A 21,304-nucleotide genomic window follows, 5' to 3' on the forward strand; every position below is an offset into this window, starting at 1 on the left:
AACCCCGTCTGCGTTGATAAATCACACACTTTCTAATGTTTCCTGGCTTCCTGCGACCCTGAGCAGTCGGTAATATTAATGCTTAAGTTGTTTAAATATCTATTTCCTTACACTGTGAACGAGATTGTGATATGTTTTAGTGCAATGTCACTTCTTGGAAAACGCAAACAAGTATTTAAATTCGTTGCCGAGCTTCATCTCACTCTCGGCATTGTGACAGCTCCTCTTGTCACCTTGGCACTTGTCATGCATCAAACGAACAGGAACATACTGAAGCCCAAGAGGATTTGACATGGCAATTATTCTCACTGTCATACACTTCAAGTATATTGTACAGGCCGCCTGTGCTTTTACATCCATTGTTGCAAATGAAGCTACATCTGAAAGGAATAGTGTTTTGCTGCCTGTGAGTTGCACAAACATTGCAATAATCTTACTGCCAATAAAACCTTGATTAGATCCGCTATGAGAGAAACATGACAGGCTCATTGGTGCTTCTGCATTTCCAATGCCATAGAGATTCAGATTCACACTGTTGTCATATACAAGTGTTGTGCAGCTCTGTAGATAGAAAATATGGTGACTCAGATTGTTGACTCACAGAAGGTGTTTAAAGTTTGATAAACAAGTCTTTTTTTTTTTCAGCTGACATTTCTGAACCAAAACTGTAGTGTAATATCTACAAAATTCGCCTGGGTGTTCATATGCCTGCTCTTTGTTTTTTTCTCGTTCATCCTTTGTGGGAAAAGCTTTACACTGACTGTCGCAGCTAACAGTTACTGTTGATTATTATGCAGATTATTTTCTCTATTACATTTTGGGTCTATGAAATGTCACAAAATGGTAAAATATGCCCGTCACAAGAGCCCAAAATGATGTCCCACCAACTGTCCAAAATTGGGATGTGAATAATTAATGATTAATCAACATTAAAAATGTATTAACCGACAATCAGAGAAGGGCACAAATTCATCAGAAATTATTTGGTTAGAAATACTTTCTTATCATGTATATCAGAAGAAAATGCATAAATACTGATATGAAAAAATTGATTTAATGAAAATAAAAGTAATTTTTGATTTAGAATCATAATCGTGACACTCTTATTAAGTGACTAATAACAGATTAAGAAACGGTTGCAGTTGAATCAGATAGTTTGATCTAGAAGTGGTTAAAATATTACATCTGTCTGTAGATGATTTCAGCAATGCTGCTTCTGTATCTCACATTCCAGCTCTCCCACAGTCGATATGTCATAAAAATACTCTCTGCGTCTCTGTTTATTTTTCCCTACCTGTCACTCTCTGTGCATCTGCATCGCTGCTGTATCACAGGAGTTGTTAATGCCTGTGACTGTTACTGTTCCTTCCTTGTAATGTTGATCCACTGACGCCAACATTTCCAGCAGCAATCCAAACAAACACACTCTGACATTGTTGAAATAACTACTGGTGATGTACCTTGCAGTTCTGGACCGCTGTGCTGTTTGATGTGTTTATCTTTTTTATCACAGATGGTCAAACAGATACTTTCTTTGCAGCTACAATGGAGTGATAGCAGAACAATGTTCTGCCGCCTGGAATATAATAGTAATGTAGCAGTGAAGGGTTTTGATGTCAATCTATCCAGATTCAAAGATTCATTTTTTAAAGCTGCTATTGTACTCTCAGCAGAATAATCCATCACAGAAGAGGCAGAGATACCGATTTTTCATCCCGGGGCAGCTCAAATAGATTTAATGCAATGCGGTCGCAGTCTGTGGTGCATTTTGAGGAACAGGTTCATCCTCCTCTTCTTTCAGGTTGTGACAAGTCATTCTGGGAAATGTAAAAACCAGTAGCTGAGCTAGAAGTAGATAACTCAAATCATTGAACAGCTCCTGTAGTGCATTGCACTGTACAAACCTGTCACTGGTAGATATTACCAGATGTAGCTAGCTAGTTAATTAAGCCAACACTAGCTCCATGAGCTGGTTGAAAAGACCTTCCATGACTGACTCTTTTATGTTTCCAGGGTCACTCGGTGACATACTTGATAGAGATCATTGCTCTTGTTGTGCAATGCAGAACTAGCGAGTCTTTGTATTGTAACTGTAACAAGTAAAAATTTAAGATATCCTAAATATTTATGTAGTAACCTAGTTAGCTGATATGCAAATGATAGAGTAAACAAACCACAGATGTATAGGAGATATCTTGATGCAGTGCCAGAATGGTTCAACCTTCCATATTGTTTCCATATTGTGCGAGCCATAAAGCGTGTGCACTAGAGACTTCCATCGCCAGAGGCTAACTTCTGCTTCAGCCCTCAGCTAACTTGAATAACGGCTCTTCTTGACTTTCCATATGTAATCGGATTAAATATACAGAATTGATCAAATTCTGATAGTTAAACGAATCACTTTTGCGGGGATTGTGATGCTCAATGTAAGGTTATGATTAAGAAACGATTTACGCTTTAGCTTTGATGGTACAATTATTGTTTCTGTGAGGGGTTTTGGTGTTGGTAGCGTGTGGTTTATCTCTTCATTAGAGCATCAGCTGACTGCCTTAAATGTCATAATGCTTTCAGAGCTGCTGTAATTTAAGGCTGGTCATTGGAGCAAGTAGCTGTCTTTGGTCCCTGAATTTTCCTGGTGTGATGTAATGCCCCCATGATGCCCCGAAACACTTCTGTCACTCCCTGATGACATCATACAACGGTCTTTTCAGAAAACACACACAGCTGGTCACTGCATCACTTGCTCGCTGGCTTAAAGCCTTGACATGAATATGTATCTCCATCAGCATCAAGCCCCACCAAGAAATGAGCCTCTCTTTATTGTAGGTTCTGACCTCTAATTCTCTGCTCGCTGATGGGATCATCTTCATGTCTGTGAAAGCTGCATATTAGTTCTGTGCCATGCCCCTGGGGAATTATGTGTGAGCGACACACCCAGCATCATTTTTCACAGCGTTACCATTAAGCACAGCAGGGAGGGTTATCAATATTCATGAGGGGGCGGGGGGATGCAAACCGGAGGCAAGGGGGGGTGAGCTGCAGAAATACCTCCCGGGTGTTGGAGTTGATCACTGTATTGTGCACGGCATCTTCATAAATTATCATGAGTATCATTTTTGTAAAGTGATGTCAATTTAAAGAGAATAAAACAAGTCAACACTTTTTGTTGACAGTTACACTTAGCCTCAGATGAATCAACCCTAATCGATATCTTGTTCCATAACCTCCGCCTTCATAAATATTGATGAATTATAGGCACCCATCTGTGTCTGAAGCTGGCATGTTCCTGACCTTTTAGTGGAAGTCTTGTCCATTGACTGCAAACTCTAAGAACCTAAAGGCAACGCTACAGAATCTGAATCACTTTGTTCTCCAAACAGAATACATTAAAGCGGGTCTTCTTGGAGATTTTTGCATATTTGCATAAATGCACAGGGCAGGTCAGGCACTCATGGAGAGGTTCAAAGTTGATGAAATTGTATGTAACAAGAGTTGCCATGTGTATACTGTAGAAGAGTGAGAATGTAAGCACCCAATTACAGGCCTAGTTTATTATCAAGGCCGATATTAAGCGTTTTCCAATTATCTGTATCTGGTTTTCTTTTCTTTTTTTGTCCGATTGCCGACAATGCACAACTTTGACTATGATGCAGCAGTTCCCTGGCTGTAATCACCACTCTGTTTTCTCACTCAATGTCAAAACACAATCTGATTAGTGACACGTCATACGTAATAGGCTATCAAGAGTGATATAATCTGAGCCTGCAAAGTAACTACTAAATAAAGCTATCACACAAATAAAGTGGAGAGGAAGTACCAAATTGCAGAATATTGAAATTTAAGTAAAGTACCTCAACTTAGTACAAGTACATCTCTTGAGTAAAATGTACTCTAAAACAGTGAAGAATTAAAAGATGAGTTGGTTGAAAATGGAGCGGAGAGAAAAGAGTACCATATCTGTAGAAAGGCCTTTTCTGTCCAGCAATGGAAAATATGTTAAATCACAGTACTAGTAGTAGTAGTATGTGTTTACTTGCTAACATTTACGGCCATTGTATTACATCTTGAATCAATAAAAACATCCTTAAGAAGGACCAGAAGATGGGGAGAGAAATGCCATCTGTAAAACCAGTCCTATCTAAAGACAAATAAAGATGTCTTGCGGCTGGTACAGAAGCAGATGTGTGTTAGCATGCAGATGCACAGTGCCAGACTGGGTTCTGCTGCTGAGTTGTTATGGCCACCATTCTCCTCATGCACCTATTTAACATCTGCTGAAAATAATTTTCTCCCTGAGCAAAATCAATCTGCCCTCATCATTTTTCCTCTCACACAAAATTTTAAAGTGGCAAAGCAATTTATTTGCTCCTATAGAACAACAGTAACATATGCTCTCCCTCTGACTCCGGCCCTGACTCTAATTTATCCTTAATGTTTTCCACTGCGGCACTTGTTTGACAGTGAACACGGCCTGCCTTGATTCATGTGTGTCATTGAATTCTCAATGTCCTCATTTGTGAGGTAGTTTTCTGGCAAACATTTGTCCAGAATGTTATTAATGTGCTTGTGGGGAAACCGAGCATGAAGCCATGTGGATATTTCGCGGTGGAGTGTTGCCATTACACCGCCGGTTTCACAGAAGCAGTTCAGGTCGTTGAGAATGACTGAATGGTAATCCTAGGCTGACAATAAAGCAAACAGAAGAATCTTTTGGCAAGCAAACTCTGAAGTAAACAATTGCTCTGAGATCCCATTACCCCTGTGACTGGGATCCCTAAACCTAATAGATAGTTCCTGCCAAGATTTGAGAGTCTTAATGACATATTTGCGGTCTGAAATGTTAACACTCATAACCTTCTGTTCAATATGGTGAAATGATTAATTACCAGTGAATAACATCCCTGCGGAGTGCCCTTTTCTCAGTGCTGATTTGTAGAACCTAAAGCGTCAAAATCCTGTCACATTTCTCTACCTGCAGACCTGCGGGCAACCGTGGTGTCTGGGGAGTATCAGACTCCACAGCAGACCTGGCAGCTCAGCTTGTCCTGATCACTGACCTTTTGGTAATAAGTCCATTCTCTCTGCCACCGGGCCAAATGGCTGCCCAGAGTGCTTTAGCGGAGGCAGCAGAGAGACTGAAGAGGCTGCCTCTAATTATGTCCGTGTAGACTTTTGGTGCAGGGTTGTGAAATTAAAAATATTAACGTCGGCAGTTTTGTCTTGGAGGCAAATGTGTTTTTTAGGCAGTTTCCTTTCCTGAAGCGGCGTCCCTGCGAATCCCTGGCCTGCAAACCGATTTGCATGTCAGCACAAACTCTAACTTGTTTTATTCAGGCAAAGCAAATGTTTATAATTACCCCTCCAAGACGCACAGACACACAACTTTTATGTTCTTACACATATTACTAAGATAAAGCTACTTGTCTACATCAATTGTGATTAATGTGTCAGACTATGCGTTCCGCAAATTTCTGTTTTCTGCAAACTTTAGTTTAAGGGTCATGACGAGCTCCTCATTAATGAAACATGTGTTTTTTTTTACTATTTGTTGTGTGTCATCCATCACCCTGGTGCACAGCAGCACTTTCTTGGTTAAGTGATATTTTTATGACTCATGATGTTGTGCAGTTTCCTTTATGCAAAGCCTGTGTATTATGGTAATGATATATACTCTGCATTATTCATTTTTAGCCAGAGGCAAACATTTGCACTGCATCAGATGTCGGGTGCATGTAGCAGCTCAGATGCGGAGAAGGAAAAATGCTTACCGCACCAAAAACTCTGTTTTACTTCAGAGGCATCTTGCTGAATTAAAAAGGAAAGCCGGGGATAATGAACAGATCCCCTGCTCTATTTACAGCTTTCTTAACGGGACCTGTAAACCCCAGTGAGGACAAACTTCCTGAGGGAAAGTCCAGTTCTTCAAGCCTCTCTTTCGAAGTATACTTCCTCAGTTCAATGCTCGCCGCTGTTTAGATTGATTCAGCCCAGCATGGAGGGTTGCCCTCCTGTGGGAATAAAATTGTGTTATTCCCTTCAACTTGGAAAGCATGCAACCACCTACTCAACCATTTCCCCTGTTGCTGGATAAACCGTCCGGTCAGTAATTGCAGTATTCATTGTGCAGATGAACAATAAAAGGCTTGATTTAAAAAAAACAAACCATGTCATTTGAGACAATAAAGACAAGAGAACAGAGGAAGGAGGTGTCACCTCGGCCGTTGAGCTGCACAGTAATTGGTCTTGGGGCTCTTTCACGGTCGGGAGGAAAGAAGATTGCTTCATTAAAGTTCCTCTTCTGATAACCGCAGCCACCACACTGATAGAAAAGAAGATCTTAACTGAAATGACGCTGGCATTAGGAAAAAAAAAGGCCTTGGGGAATGAACCGGAATGGCGAATAATGCAGATAATGGCTTTATTTGTGCATGGCGGTATCCTCAAGCTCCAAACATACTGATTCACATTCAATTACTGGTTTATTTTCCTGTTTTATTTATCAGCCCCTCGGTACAGGTCTTGGCTCAGACAGCTATTTACCTGCTGCTGTAAACACTGTGTGACAGGCTGCTTTAGAGACACACCGCCTTTCTGCTGCGTTTAGTGTTTTCACCGTGCACAGTAACGTGTTTGATCATGATCACATTATTATTTGTTGTCTGACCTTTTTATGTTCTAATGTTGGAGGAATTTTACAATTATCTGATCCTTTTAAATGTAATCTTTCGAGTTACAGACAGTCATTTTAGTCTTGTAAGGTAGCTGTAAAAAGCGTCACTTCTCCTGTCACAGAGAACACCAGCTGTGGTCTGCTTGCATTCAGGCTGGTTACAATGGATTCCTATAGGGACCGTTTTTTACGGTGGTCAAAAAAGATTAATCGACACTTCTCATACCACTCCTGCAGCACTTCACCAGCATCCATCCATATGCTCATATTTTCACTTAAATCTGACTGTATACGCTGCTTTCATCTTGGTCCATCTGTTACAGCAGTCTGTGGAGATTTGTCACAATTCTCTCAAACATTTATGTTTGTGAAATCAATTTCTGAATCAGCCGCAAACCATGGGAAAAACATTTCTTTGAAAGGGTGTGAATGAGTTTTCTTAGAAAAGATGTGTAAGGACATCACTTCACAGTAATTTAACTTTGTGGTTGCTGTAATAAGCCACAAATTTCACAGATTACACAATACTGCAGAAACCTCTCACATGCCTATGAGTTACAAGGTTATTAGTTTTATATAACTGAACAATGAACATCCTCAGCATATTCCTGAATCATGGAAAAAGAAGCCAACTGTGGATCGACTCTTTCCAGATCATACAGTCTGGCTTCATCATAGCAGATAACCAGAGAGGCAAAGCTGTGAGTCTTTGAAACCCCAGTGTATTTATTGGAGCAGTTTCTTTGACAGTGAACAGGCGACTGTGTATTGTTTGTCTAACAGTTTCTGATGGACTGTATTACTACCACACACAGTCATTGCAGGCCCTCAAGACCGTTCCTGCGGTTTCCCTGCATCTGTGGTTTTGACTCTTGTATTCTTTAATAGGAGTTGCTTCTAGTTTCATCTTATATTTAACAACCAGAATTTATTCTGGTCTGTTATTGTGATATGTTCTGCAAAATTTGAAAATGAATTAAATCTGTTTGGATGTCTTTGCCCATTTTACACAAAAAAATCTGTGTTTACGTATGTACAAGTTATTTTAAACATGAGTAAAGTCACTACAAATGCAAATGACTCATCTTCCAATGCCTGTAGACAACTTGACCTTCCTGTTTATTTTCTGGTGGACATCATGAATGTGAAAAATAGGAAACGGTCAAAGGCAGCTTGTAGTACATGACCCTTTTTTAAACTATATGCAGACTGACCAATGTTGGAGTGCTGCTTGAACAGAGACTGACAGAATAGTATGCGTGCACCAATTAGAGGACTGGACATTTCTTGATTCCAACGTGGATGGATGGATGGATGGATGGATGGATGGATGGATGGATGAGTTTGTAGCCTATGTTGTTGACTGTTGATATTCAGGCCCTGGTTGGACATTGAAGTTGTAAAGTAATGTCTTGATATTGCATCGCATTAGAAAAGTGGCAGAAATTGCCGTGTCTACCCTTGTGTTATGTTTCTATTAACTGTGATTGGACCTCATGAATAACCAAAACTACTGCAGAAATATTGGACTTGGGAATAAATGCCCATTGTAACCATTCCCACTGAAGACAAAAGCCAGATGTTAGTGGTTGCTTGGGGGTTTTCTGACCAGTATGAGGATGTAAGATACTTTTTAACGATTTCTAATGGAGAAGTCTTTTTTCCCCTCCTGTAACCACGATCTGAGTTTACCTTGCCTCATGAATTCACCTGTGAGTGGCACAGGCCTATCTCATGACTGCATCTCTTTCATCAACTTAACCTGAGCCCTGATGTCTGTGGGAATTGGCTCTGGGTGACGAGGCAGGTTAGCGATTTTTGCAGAGATTAGCCGAGCTCTCATGGCGCTAGATAAAGGTTATCTTCTGGCATTGGCATCTATCTGCAGATCGCCCTGTCTATGAGTAACGCAATGCGGATGATTAAATTGGCAAAAGATATCCAAGTCTCACTTACTGTACTCAATCAGGGGTAGGAAAGGTCATTCAATATATATGGAAATTATTACTGCCATGTGTGATTATAGGCCACAGCTTGGATCGTTTTCAGGAACTGAGAATGAAAGATAAAAATGATGAAGTGTGTCTATGGGTAAAGTGTTCCTTTTTTATATTCTATGAAGAAACAGTTTCTTAATCCTTCTGCTCTGAGAACTGTCTATGTGAAGTCTCTGGTTTTCAAAGTGTCCAATCTTTCTCAGCCTTGTGTGCACTGATGAGTCTTTGTTGAGGTGAAGCCTTGAACAAGGTCAGTGTGAGATGCAATTACTCGCTCTCTCACAGGCACCACAAACACTATGACTGAATCATGCTGACGATACTGGCTGCCGTTGACATTTAGTGAAGAATCTGAATTGTTCCGTTTGAAAAAACTCACAAAAAGATGAACTGTGAGCAAAAAAGGACACATCTCAAAGAAAGAGAGCAGTGTGATTCTGTGGTTTAACACTATTTTGGTGCTCCGCTGCGGAGGAAGCAGCCCATCTGTCAGAGTGGGTTCTTACATGAGTGTAATCTCAGAGGACAGGGCAGTGGCAAGATTCTCACGGACACCCGCACCCTAATGTATCCCAGACCCTGGAAACAAATGACCCAAATACTCACTGAATAAAGGCATTTGGCTGACCGTGCACTGCAGATGTAGTCTTACTTACACGGAGGTTATTATTAGTGCAGCCAACAACAAAGCCCATAAGCAGCACTGTTGCACCAGTGAACGTCAGGTCTGTGTGCTTGAAAGGAAGAGAGAATAAAAGACAGAAGTGACTCTTAATACATACCTTACTATCACTCTGTTTCAGTTTCAGGGCTCGGTGTTGCATCATTGTTGGTTTCTAAAAAAGAAGAAGATGATTTTTGTGGTAATTCCCTGAGCTACACACCCAAAACAAAAACGATACTGGGTAGTAATAAATAATAATCAATTCACAAAAATAAACTATTCATGGTAGACTGTTGAGGAAGACAGTTTTCTTTAATTCTCTCTTGTCTGGTCGTATGACAGCGGATACTTGTGTATCTTTTGCCAGACGGCAGCAGGGTGAACAGACTGTAGCTGGGGGTGGTGTTGTCTGTTAGGACCCTGACACATGACCAGTATTAAGGCCGACAGTGAGCATCTCTGGCTCTAGTTTTTGGTGTGTCCCGCACTGTTGGCACCAGTTTGTTGGCCAAAATAAGCCTGTCACTATAATATTAGTGATTTCACCTATTTAGCCGGAAGAGTGGTGTGATTATAAAAGGCAAACGCTGCTCTCTTAACAGTTGTTTGTATATTCGCAGTAAGGAGTCTTCCAGTTTTCCTTTTTGAATGACGATTACAGACTACCGCTACCTTGTGGTATGGAGAGTTATTTTCCCTCAGGCAGGCACAGACCATCCGAGCTGTGTTCTTTGCGATTGTGTTTAAATGCAGCTTTTTGTTTGAGACACGGGCGACGCGAGACCACACAACAGTCGTCCTTTGTTCTCTGAGGTCAGTTTGGTGTGTCTTTGTCTGTATATTACTAAGACTTATTAACTCATTATGAAACACTGTTCAGTCAAACTCGACAGACACCTGACGTACGAAGAAATTAGTCTGTTGATTTGAAGTTGCATTTGACGATTTAAAATTCTGATAATGACTTGATTACCCATTAATTACGGTGAATTGAATATGTCAGCTGAGAATAATATTCTGCATGGCTATTAACCAGGGCCAAGGGATCATTAGCCATTTAACTCCTGACATTAACCGTGTATTAATTAAAGCCTGAATGTCATGGAAACAATCACTGATGCTACAAATCTGCAGATAGCCGTGATTTATCTCGAGGTTCTTGTGATTGTCACACTGCTCACCTCTCCCAAACTAACAGCGAGGCGGAGAGACTATCAGATCCTGAAAGAACTGGCCCTCAACCAGCTGCAACAAAGCACCACAGGAACGCCCGAGCCGGTGGGGGGAGGAGGTCTCCAAGCAACAGCCAGCGGTGGCATGCACATTCAGCTATTGACTTAGCCTGTTATCCACAGCTCTTGTGTGGTTGTCAGATCCCCTTCAGCAATCTCTGTGCTGAGCGAGGACCTCTGCCATGCCCGCTCATCTCTATCTTTCCATCATGTCTGAGTTATTATCACTGCTACAGACTCATCAGCCTCGAAGGAAGTGAGCATCTGCTTCAACTGGAGATGTTTGGAAATGGAGTAGTCGGCTGTCTCTTTCACCCTGGTGTCAGGAAAGCTTCTGAATAGCGAGCAGTAATGGGAGTGTTAACCCTGAGGTGTGTGTAGCATAGAAATGTAAGTTCACTGAGAAAAGATTGCTGGGAGCCAAGGAAATAAGCTTATGTGGTTCTGTCAACAGCGGGAAATGTAGAGAGTAATGTCGGGGCGGGAGAAGGCTCACAACAAATTCAGCCATCAGAACATTTGAAAAGATGTTTGTAATAATAAATCAGTCAGCTTCAAACGACATAATTACAAGATTAAAACGACTTGTATCGAAAGTCACACAGAGTCACAAGTAAAGGCAAGTGTGTGCTTCACATTAATATGCTCAGTTGTTTGGGACAGGCACAGTCAAAGACGGAGATGTCAAAGAGAAAGGCAACACTCCTGTAAATGAAGAAAGAAAGGGCACAAGCTCTTAGACAGTCTTTCCCAAAAAATTGGGGGTTTACATGCATTTGATTGGCCATTGCAGCATCTTGCTTGATGATGTTGCGAAAGTCTGGCCAGGGTGAGTTTTTGATTTTTGCTGGACGACCTTGGATTTTTGTTTAGTTTTTTGCTAGTGCCCGCAGTGTTTTCATTCCCAGTGTGTCACCAGACTGGTTGCATATGGGTTGTTGTTTTATTACATGCAGGTTTGAATTCAGTTGGTCAACTAATTGTGTTTCGGGATGGAGCTATTTGTTTTTTTTTCAATAACCGGTACCAATAAATACTAATCAGGACAACTGATAACTGATATTTAGAACCAATTGACATTTACAATGAAAAAAAAAATCAGAATAACCAATGATGATATGTAACTAACTACAATTTCTGTGTGACATTTAACCAATTGGATAGTATTGTGGGTGGCACACTGAGTGAGACCACAGAGTGGTGACTACAGAGTATAAGAGCTAAAGTTAAATAAATTTATTTAATCAGCAATCAGACACAAAAAACACTGATACTGATAATCAGGAAAATGCTAAATATCGGCCCCAATTATTGACCTGGTCTATCCCTGTTTTGGATCGTAGTCCGCGTTCATCTGCAGAGGGACAGCAAATACTGAAGAATCAATTGGACATATTAATCAAACTGTGATAATCAGAGTCTGAATTTCCTCAGCCGAGCAGAGTTCTTTAAGTAGGTCATTTATTGAACAGAGTTTTGCAAACCTGACATTTTAAAACTCATCCATTCGCGGCCAGGGCACGATGGAAGTATTGAATTCCTCTGCTCTAATTTAACGTCTGTTAAATACCACAACAGAACAATGTAGGAACAGCTGTATATGACCGCCAGTTCGTACTGCGGTTTGCCCTCACTTTATATTGTTATGACAGGCTTTCCAAGCACAAGTAACTGCTGGCTATCACATGTCAACATCTGTCTCTGTGTGCCTATAAATCCCTGTATTTTGAAGTCATTTCCTGTAGTTGGTTCAGACGTTGCTCTCTCTGTCTGACCGGAACGCAACACGGTTTGTCTGGAAGAGAAACAAAACCTGCAATTTCAGGATGTTTAGAGCCGTTTGGTCATATAGCATCGCCTGATCCTGCCAAAACTCATGAAACTAATATTGTTAATACTCCATGAATAAACCTTGTTAACTTGTTTAATGTGAACATCAACACCTTGTTGACAGATGTGTCCCTTTTTACTGCCGCACCCTCTGTGCCCGTGGTGGAAGTTATCAATTACTGCAGCTAGTTTAAGTATTAGGTTTACAAAGACAAACGACCAGCGGGGTCTCTATACATTCTTTGCTTTTGTTATTTTATTTTAGCCCCAACAATAAATTCCGAGATCTTCTTTGTGCCTGACACAACAAAGTCCAGATTGGCGAGGCCCTTATCAAAAGTGTATTTTGAAGTAATTCCCCAGAGAAGAAGTAATCATAATTAGCTAATTAAAGAAGGCTTAAGAGAGGGGCAGAGTGAAAGAGTGGCAAAGTAGATTAGTGGAAATTTGCATGTGTTGACACTGAAGGAGGAAGGAAACGTCTACTGTCTAATTTCTGTTTATGGAGAATGATCTATTTTCAAGGGCATGCTTCAAGCCAGATGCTGCTTTTAAGCGTTTTTCTCTTTGAGGTTATTACACAGACGCGCCGAGGAAATCTCTGTCTGCGATTATTGAGTGAACAGTAATACAGTAATACAACAGCCTTGGGTGAAAGCGAACCCTGTGTGTCGGGCCGTACGCACACACACACACACACACACATTTGTGAGCACATCTGCCGGCAGCTAAGGGTTGGCGTTAAACACCATCCCTGGTAATTACACGAAATCGGAGGGATTGTTCATTGTCCCTGGCTTTGTGATCTGGACATTGTCCCGGTCTCTTCCTGGCTTTGTGCCAGCTCAGGGTCTTAACACAAACAACAGTGGGGGAGGGAGCCCTTAATATGGAAATGGCATTAATTACTGGGCCTATACAGCAGATGTGACCTTCAGCCTCCACTCAGCATAAATACTCATCTCATGAAGGAGAAAAACTGGCTGGAATAAGAAATCATTTTACTCTTGTAAGCATATGAATACCTGTTTGTAGAGTATCGCTTTTCTTAGACTTTCTTTGTCTCTTTGGTTTTACCGAATACTCAGTTTGATGCTTAAACTGGTTCACTGGTTGGTTCCCCAACTCCCAACAGCAGGTAATCTCCTAATCAAAATGTTGAAAGATAATCTAAATCCTACTAAAATAGCCTTGAACTAAAAACCTGCAAACCTCCACGGCTTCGGCATTCCCCAAATCTCCATCATTAACTTGTCAGGAGCGAGCATTTACCGCCTGAGCTGCTCTCTCCCCCAAATCTCTGTGAGCCCGCTGGCAGTTTGAACACCAGGCTGTCGATTCCAGTGCGCCGTGCTGATTAACATATTAACACGTCTTTTGTTTCAATTTTCTAGCGCTGGCCCCAAAGGAGACAACATCTACGAGTGGAGGTCGACCATCCTGGGACCCCCGGGCTCCGTGTACGAGGGCGGCGTCTTCTTCCTGGACATCGCCTTCACGCCAGACTACCCGTTCAAACCCCCCAAGGTCAGCAGCCTGCAGGCACAACTGTTAAATTATTTGGTATTTGAGTAGCTGACCAAATATCAGCTTTCCTGCAGAGGGTCTGGAAAAGTGTTGAGAATACCTCTGGGTCATTTCATGCTGTGGAAAAGTTAAAAGATTGTTAGTGATGCACAAACTGTTTGACCACATGTTTCTTCTAGAGCAGACAAACAGCAAATTTATATTTTATGGGGGTTTTTTTGGTGCAGAAAAATTAGCAGTTACATATGCCCAGATACAGAGCAACATTACAGATCATTTGAAGTCATGTCTGTGGACACCTGAGGAATTATTTTAATGTTCACTTAGCTGCTAATTGTTCTACTGTGTTCACCCACAAGTCACCTTGCCTGCCTGTCTGCCAGGTGCTGGGCGGATAGTGTACAAGAGAGTTAATCTGAATTCTTTCAGACTGTTCGACTCGCTCTAATACCTGCCTGAGGCCTGAAGTGCTTATAGGGAGATTTCCAAATATTGAGATGTATGTCGTGTAAAGTGATAAAGCTTAAAAATATCACAATATGTGATTATGTCTGATAATTGTCCTCCCAATGCAAAAATAAGCCTTGATACATGTTAGAAGTTGCAGAATAAGAGAGAAAGAGAGCAAACAAGCATAAAAACAAACATCCATTTATTACATGTTTCATTACAGTTTCTAAATTAGGTTAGGTTAGGTTATTATCCTCCTAAAAGAAACTTATCTTCAGTGAAGGTCATTAAATTGGCGTTACAGTACAGCAGGGTAAAGTACATGACATTTCAACAAATCGCAAAGTAACAGATCGAGATTAAAGATACAGATAAACATCTCGGCAACACCCAGGTAGCGTCAGACAAATAAAAGATTGGAGACAAGCCTCTGGGAGCATTTTCAATACAAAAATATTTGTAACACCATGATGGCGTGGTGATGGGTCAAGATTTTTGAATATTCAAATAGTCATTCAATTTGAAAAAATCAAGGAGTTATTTTCAGTGTGTAGAAATAACAAGATGCCACCAGGTACCACGTTATTACAAGCCTTTGGTAGAATCATGTTAATCTTATCAAGCCCCTGTAAAACATGTGTAGCAGTCTTTTCCGCACAAGGTCAGTATAAGCCTTTGTCACTATATGCTACAGTACATACAAACAGATCTTTGAATAATGGAATAATCGTCATATCCCAATCATGTGCTTATCACAGCCGAACCTAGAAACATATCAACCAGTCGTGTTGTTGCATTGATGTCAGCGAACACTTGAGATTCTCAACTGTATCAGCCAATCTGGTGCAGCTGCATACTAATAATCATGGAAGCGAAGGATATTATACTAACGCACAGGATCACCAAGAAAGTTTTTATTAAAGATTAGACAATTAACTCGCGTTTGCTGGGGTGTGATGAGCTGATGGCGTCATACACACTCTGGATTGAGACATTAAAGAAGTTGGTGTTGTGAAACAGAGCACATGTGTAGTAGATGTTTAACCTATGAGGAAGAAAGTGGATTTAAATCTTATTTTGAAGCAAAGTCACCAAACTTTTGAAACACGCAGTGAAAGTTCTGGCTCTGTCTCTATTCATTAAGCTCCTGGTCCTGTTAGCCCAGGGGCGTTGCCAGGATGGCTGCTGAATGGCGAGCCTTGCCTAAAAAGACTTTGGTGGTGTCCTCACACAGATTTCATGCACTGCTGAACCCTCAGGATGGTGATGACTGACTGGTTACCTCGCATACTGATGACCTACTTTAGTAAAATCAGGAAGTGATGAGGAAAAATGCTGTACAGACAGAATGTGCAAAGATCAAGGAAATTCCCACAAAATACTGAAGAAGTTTTAAAAGATGTCACATATTTATTATTCAGAGCTTTTGCTAAATTATAGTTTCATCACTGCCTGGTAGCAAATGTTCCACAGCCCAGGGAGTGGGAGTCCTCGCCGTACAGGACGAGCAGGTATAGAAAATGAATGGCTTGTCGGACTGGTGTAGGCAGAAGTGGACTTTTTTATGCATGTTGATGACAGCATAATGTGATAAAAATGAAGCACCAGTTCAACAGAATTATGGCAGTAAGCTAGTGCAGCACATTATATCACACTGGTGTCATGGTAATGGCTCAGAGTCAGTACTGCAGCTGTTGACAGGGCTTTCTTTACAGCCTGGATTGCTCTTTCCTGCACTTTGGTTTTATGAAGAATCGTCGTGATTTTATTCTAAGAGTCTGTGTGGTGCCTGGTTCTGACCTGTGGGCTGCTCAGCTTCTGAAGAGTCGCTCCTCTTGTTTTATGCGATGCTGTCCGCAGAGCACTTTCAGGATGTTGAGTGGATGTCATCATTGAACACGCAGACCCGTCAGGGCCAATCTCCCTTTAGTTTACCGTGCACCCCATTACCCTTTCACTTGGCCTTCATTTTCTCTCCTCTGTGTTATGCACACCCCTCCCCGTGCTCACTCGCCCTCTTTTCCCTCTTTCTCGTCCTTTGTGCTGTGTAACCACCAGCTCTGTGTTTGACAGCAGACTCAAACAAATCCACAGGCTCCGGCCCAGCTCTCTGTTGCCAGAGGGACTCGAGTGTTTCCGCCCCCACCGATACCTCCTACCCCTCCGACACACTGTGATCTGCAGCCAAACCCCCCTGCAATCACACACCAAACCTTTCGGCCTGTAGCTGCCATACACTCCCTCACTATAGAAACGCTCCAGTGGAGCTCAGTTGCTGAATTCAATCAGACCTCAGGCTTGGGAAATTTGGATCCAGAACCCGACTCACTTTAAAAATCTCTAAAATAGAAGAGCAACAAGAGCTGACAAGTTCGCCAGGTGGATGAGTTTCCGCGTCTGAACTCGGGCCAGGAGAGGAGCAGTGTCTGCACCGGGGCTGGTTATTTATAACGTCCTGCCCTGTGTGATTTTTGGGAATGCCAAGGCTCATTAGAGATTTCCTCTGGAGGGTCAGGGTCAGGAGGACCAGATGTCGGTGATTGGTCCTGACACTTGACACCACTGTTTGCCTCGCTGCCCCAAACAGATGTCAAGCTCACATCCAACCGAGGCAGACAACATAAACAGTGGTAGGTTGGTTGTCTGCTTGTTTAAGGTTTAAGAAACATCACGCCACGTGTTAAAGGAATTCATTTACACTCGGGTGCTGCAGTACAGTACTCAAACAAAACCGACATGAAAACTGTTATTGTTTGTTGTTGTGCTTTGGTTTTGACACCATGCTGCCCTCTGTTGGTCTGTCTCGCTCACTAAAGTATCATGAGATTTGCTGGAGGAGGTGTTACTCTCTGACCAGATGAAGTCAATTCCGTTTTTCAAGCCACCCAAAAAATCCAAACTGTATCTGGTTCACTGGCTGCCAGTAAAACACTGTCCTTTTTTGATAGACTGTGTATTTGTGGCAACTTGCTCATCCAGCAGCAGTGACAAATGGTGTTAAATGGGCCTCGGTGGAGCAATCAGGCAGGGCCATTATGCCGGTACTGATGCTGATACATCAGCGTTAATGTGAATAAAAGAGAGAAAGGAGGTGTGAAGACCCACAGCAGCTTTTAAATGTCCTCCATGTCTCACCTGTTATTGCTCCCGGTTTTAACAAGCTTCTCCTCCTCACAGACTCGACAGCAAATTATTTTCCTTTCAGGGTTTAGAATTCCTCCCTCGTCACAAATTACTCCATCAGTATTTTCTGACTTCATCTGCTGCTAACATATTTTTATTTGAGGCCATCACCGATCACTTGTGTCCCTTTTATCTCTTTCTTTTCTCTGCAGGTTTTCTGTGTTCATACTGCATCTGTAGAGAGGTGACTCCGACTGTTGAACTTAATTAATATCGGTCGCTTAAAGTGGTCATTCATTATCATTATCAGGCACAGATTGGCCGCCGGGACCACCGGCAATCTGATTGGCCTGGAGTGTCAAGCAGTGTTAAAAATGCTAAATTAATAACGGGTCAGTCAGAGAGAAAACACAGTACCGCTCTCAGCACGTCGGATCACAACAGACGACCTCCAGCCTCCTGAGTTGATTCTGTGACATTCATGCTGTATAAAGCAGATGATGCACATGGATGGAAATGATCTGGAAAATAAAGACTTGTATACTCTTTCTTGTCAGGTGGATTAACCACACTCAGCTACCAGAGCGTTATGATGATTAATTCATGTCCAGTCACAGCTCTGAGGAAACGCCATCTGCAAAACAAACGCTGCTGTAAAAATGCACAAAATATATTTATGAATATTAAACCGAGGACAGTTTTTCAACTTAAAACAGAAGAAATGTTACTGGCAGTAATATAAAATGTAGTGTACATGATCTGTTGTGAACAGAGCGATTGTGGAGACTGACGTTAGATTCCTCCCCTGAATTATTATCCCATCTGCTCTCAATCATTTTGCTGTCATTGCAAGTTCCTCCGAATAAGACAAGCAAATTACCACAAGTGTAACTGCACAGTAACGTCTACACAATCCAATTTTAAAAGATCATATTAGACGGACATTATGGGAGAGATGATGGTGGTGTTCCTGACAAAGTTGAAAGGATAATTGGATGAATCTCTGCTGCTGTTCGTCTCTTTCTCTTCATGACTGTCTGCTGTCAGGGTACAAACAAGACAAGTCGACATATTCGGATATCTCGAATCATTTATCGAATCTGTCGCAGCTCATATTTGTTGTTCAATTATTTCAGCTCTAAGTTATGATTGTACAAAACAGATGATGTTAAAATCTACTGAGGCATTTGAACACAGAGGATCACCAGCTGTTTTGATGTGGTAACAGATATGACGTCGGCGAGTGAACCGCTGCAGCTCTGTGTGTCAGTTTACTGGAGAGTTCACGTTAGTTTTCATTTCATTACAACGCAGAAACAAAGAAACAATGGTTTGTTATTAAAGGCCAATAAAACAAATGTGGCGCATTTAGTTTTGGTCGATGATCACAGGCCTCATTCTTGACTTGAAAGGTCAGCGGCTTCAGGGGTCACGCTCGCTGACGTTCAAGTCATTTCGTGGTGGTTGTGAGTAAACCGTGACATCGAGGGTCGCGTTGCCTTTCATGTCCAACAGCAGCTTGTCAATGTGACGACGCACCGTTTTGTGTCAGTCTCAAAGGAATGAGCTGGCTCAAAACGTAGGGAAACAAAACAATTATTCCCTTTCATGGGAGAGTTAGAAGAGAATGTCAGTACTACTCTTTTATTTATGCATTACATTTTAAGCCAGAAGAAGCTCAGCTTAGTCTAGTTTAGCATAACGACTGTGAGCAGAGAGAAACAGCGAGCTGGACTCCCTCGTGAGATAAATGTCCCTCCTCTCGGTGTTAACACTACGATAATCACCTGCTGATTTGAGATTTGTATTTGACAAAAGATATGAAAGTGGTATCAATCAGCTGAGCCAACTTTTGGTAGGAAAGCGGGTAAACTTATTTTCCAAAATGTCAAGATAATCCAAATTAGTCCTAATGAATTCAATAGATGTGAAAGCTTTGTATTAAAATGGCCACATCCTCTTATTTCAGCTTATTTTAGTATTTCTGGAATCTCAAAGAAGATATTCACACATCCAACTAACTCAAATGCAGTTGGACACTTAGAAAGCGTCACTGGATCTCAAGAGTTTTTCAAACAGTCTTTACTAAAGTACTGTCGAGACCGAAACATCAGTAAATGAATAAATTGTGTGCAGGAAGTATTTATGGTTTTCTTCTTCTTCTGTAACATTTCCAGTAAAGTGCTGAGTTACCAACAGTAATTTTCAAATTAACATCTTTTCATCTGGGTTTTATTTTCACACAGTGACTTCATGTTGTTGACATGTCTCTGCTCCGCCACTGTGAATGTTTAAACGTCCTGTTTTCCTGTATTTGGCAGATGAGATCATTCTGTTTCTGTTTCGTGCGTGCAGGTAACATTTCGTACGAGGATCTATCACTGCAACATCAACAGTCAGGGCGTGATCTGTCTGGACATCCTGAAGGACAACTGGAGCCCCGCCCTCACCATCTCCAAGGTGCTGCTGTCCATCTGCTCCCTGCTCACAGACTGTAACCCAGGTAAGATCAACATCTGCATGGTGTGTATTGTGCGGCTTGTGTGTGAGCCGACTCTCTTTAACCGAGCGCGGTTGTGCTGTTAAACACATCAAATCTCTGTTTCTTTTCTTCTTATTTGAATCTAATGTTTATTTTTACTCAAGGCCAAATTTCAAGCCGACAGGCTGTCAAAATTATGTTTCCAGACTATTAAGTAAGCCATGACCAATTCAACCCCTCATTGTTTCCCAAGGCCGTCCAACACTGACAGATCTTTGGCACAGTCGGTGGCCTGAAGTTGTAAATAACAAAACCAAATCTTCACAGCAGGAAGCGGCAACTGAGCCGCTCACAGAGCAGATCCACAATGACTGTTTAAAGAAACACTAATATTAACTTGCATAATGCTTCGAGAATGTTAATAGGGGATGTAATAAAGCGGTTGAAAGAGTGAACAGGTGTGAGGGGAATGAGCGCAGTGCTGAGAAATGAGGGGAGAAAGCAGGAGAATTCATGACCTGGAGAGGGAATAATTGGGTCAAGATGTAAGATGGCCGTTTCGTGCTGCCTTACAAGTAGCAGTTTTAAGTTCAGCGTGATAAATGTGAGCATAATGGAAGCCAGCCAAGTACAGGGCATTAACTTGCAATATGGTGGTTTTATAGTCAATTTAAGTCTTTCCACAACTCCTCTCGCTCTGTCTCCACGCAGACTGTGCTGCTGCTGGAGGGGGTGTCTCTGCTTTTAAAATGATTGATGGTTATTGATACAGCTGAAGTTGAGATGGAGAAGTGGCGTCTACTAAAGCTATTAGCGAATGAACGCTGCATCTTCCCCCCAGAGAGAGAACTCCTTAACAGTTGGAGCTACAGGCCATCAGCCGGCATGAATCTGGTGAATGGTTCCAATAATCTGGAATTAAATTCCATTTATATCAATCTTAGTTAATGTGGATGGAAAAAACTTAGAAGTCATTTTGGCAAATTTTTTGAATATACTGTAATATCAATACTTTATTTTGATTCTAATTGCTCGAGTTTCTGATCTGATTTAATAGCAGAATCAAAGGACAATATTCAAAAACTCTGAACTGCAGATTTACTTATTTACTCAACTGTGACCACATTTTGTGCTCAGATCTTAATGCACAAATTAAATTCAGTGGGGAAGTCAGAATTTTTAATGTCCAATGTCAAGAGACGCGGTGCCATGGAGGACCTCGTCATTATCAGATCTCTGCTGCGAGAGAAGACTCGCCGGCTGCGGCGGCTGCTTGTAGATTTTGCTCGGCTTGAATTAGCGAGCGGAGACGAGACAGAGCGAGGTGAC

At 41.6% G+C, this 21,304-nt stretch overlaps 1 protein-coding gene across 2 annotated transcripts in view; it reads left to right on the plus strand.

Moving 5' to 3' along the window:
• Window positions 1-21,304, plus strand: part of LOC115567834 (ubiquitin-conjugating enzyme E2 E2) — a 28,145-nt gene that overhangs the window by 5,582 nt on the left and 1,259 nt on the right. For both annotated transcript variants that reach the window (XM_030394683.1, XM_030394682.1), the window contains exons 4-5: window positions 13,788-13,920; window positions 19,849-19,996. In XM_030394683.1, coding sequence (XP_030250543.1) covers window positions 13,788-13,920; window positions 19,849-19,996 — 281 coding nt within the window. The remainder of the gene's footprint in view (window positions 1-13,787; window positions 13,921-19,848; window positions 19,997-21,304) is intronic.

The sequence above is a fragment of the Sparus aurata genome, chromosome 17 (genome assembly GCF_900880675.1).
Source record: "Sparus aurata chromosome 17, fSpaAur1.1, whole genome shotgun sequence".
NCBI classification, from domain to species: Eukaryota; Metazoa; Chordata; class Actinopteri; order Spariformes; family Sparidae; genus Sparus; species Sparus aurata.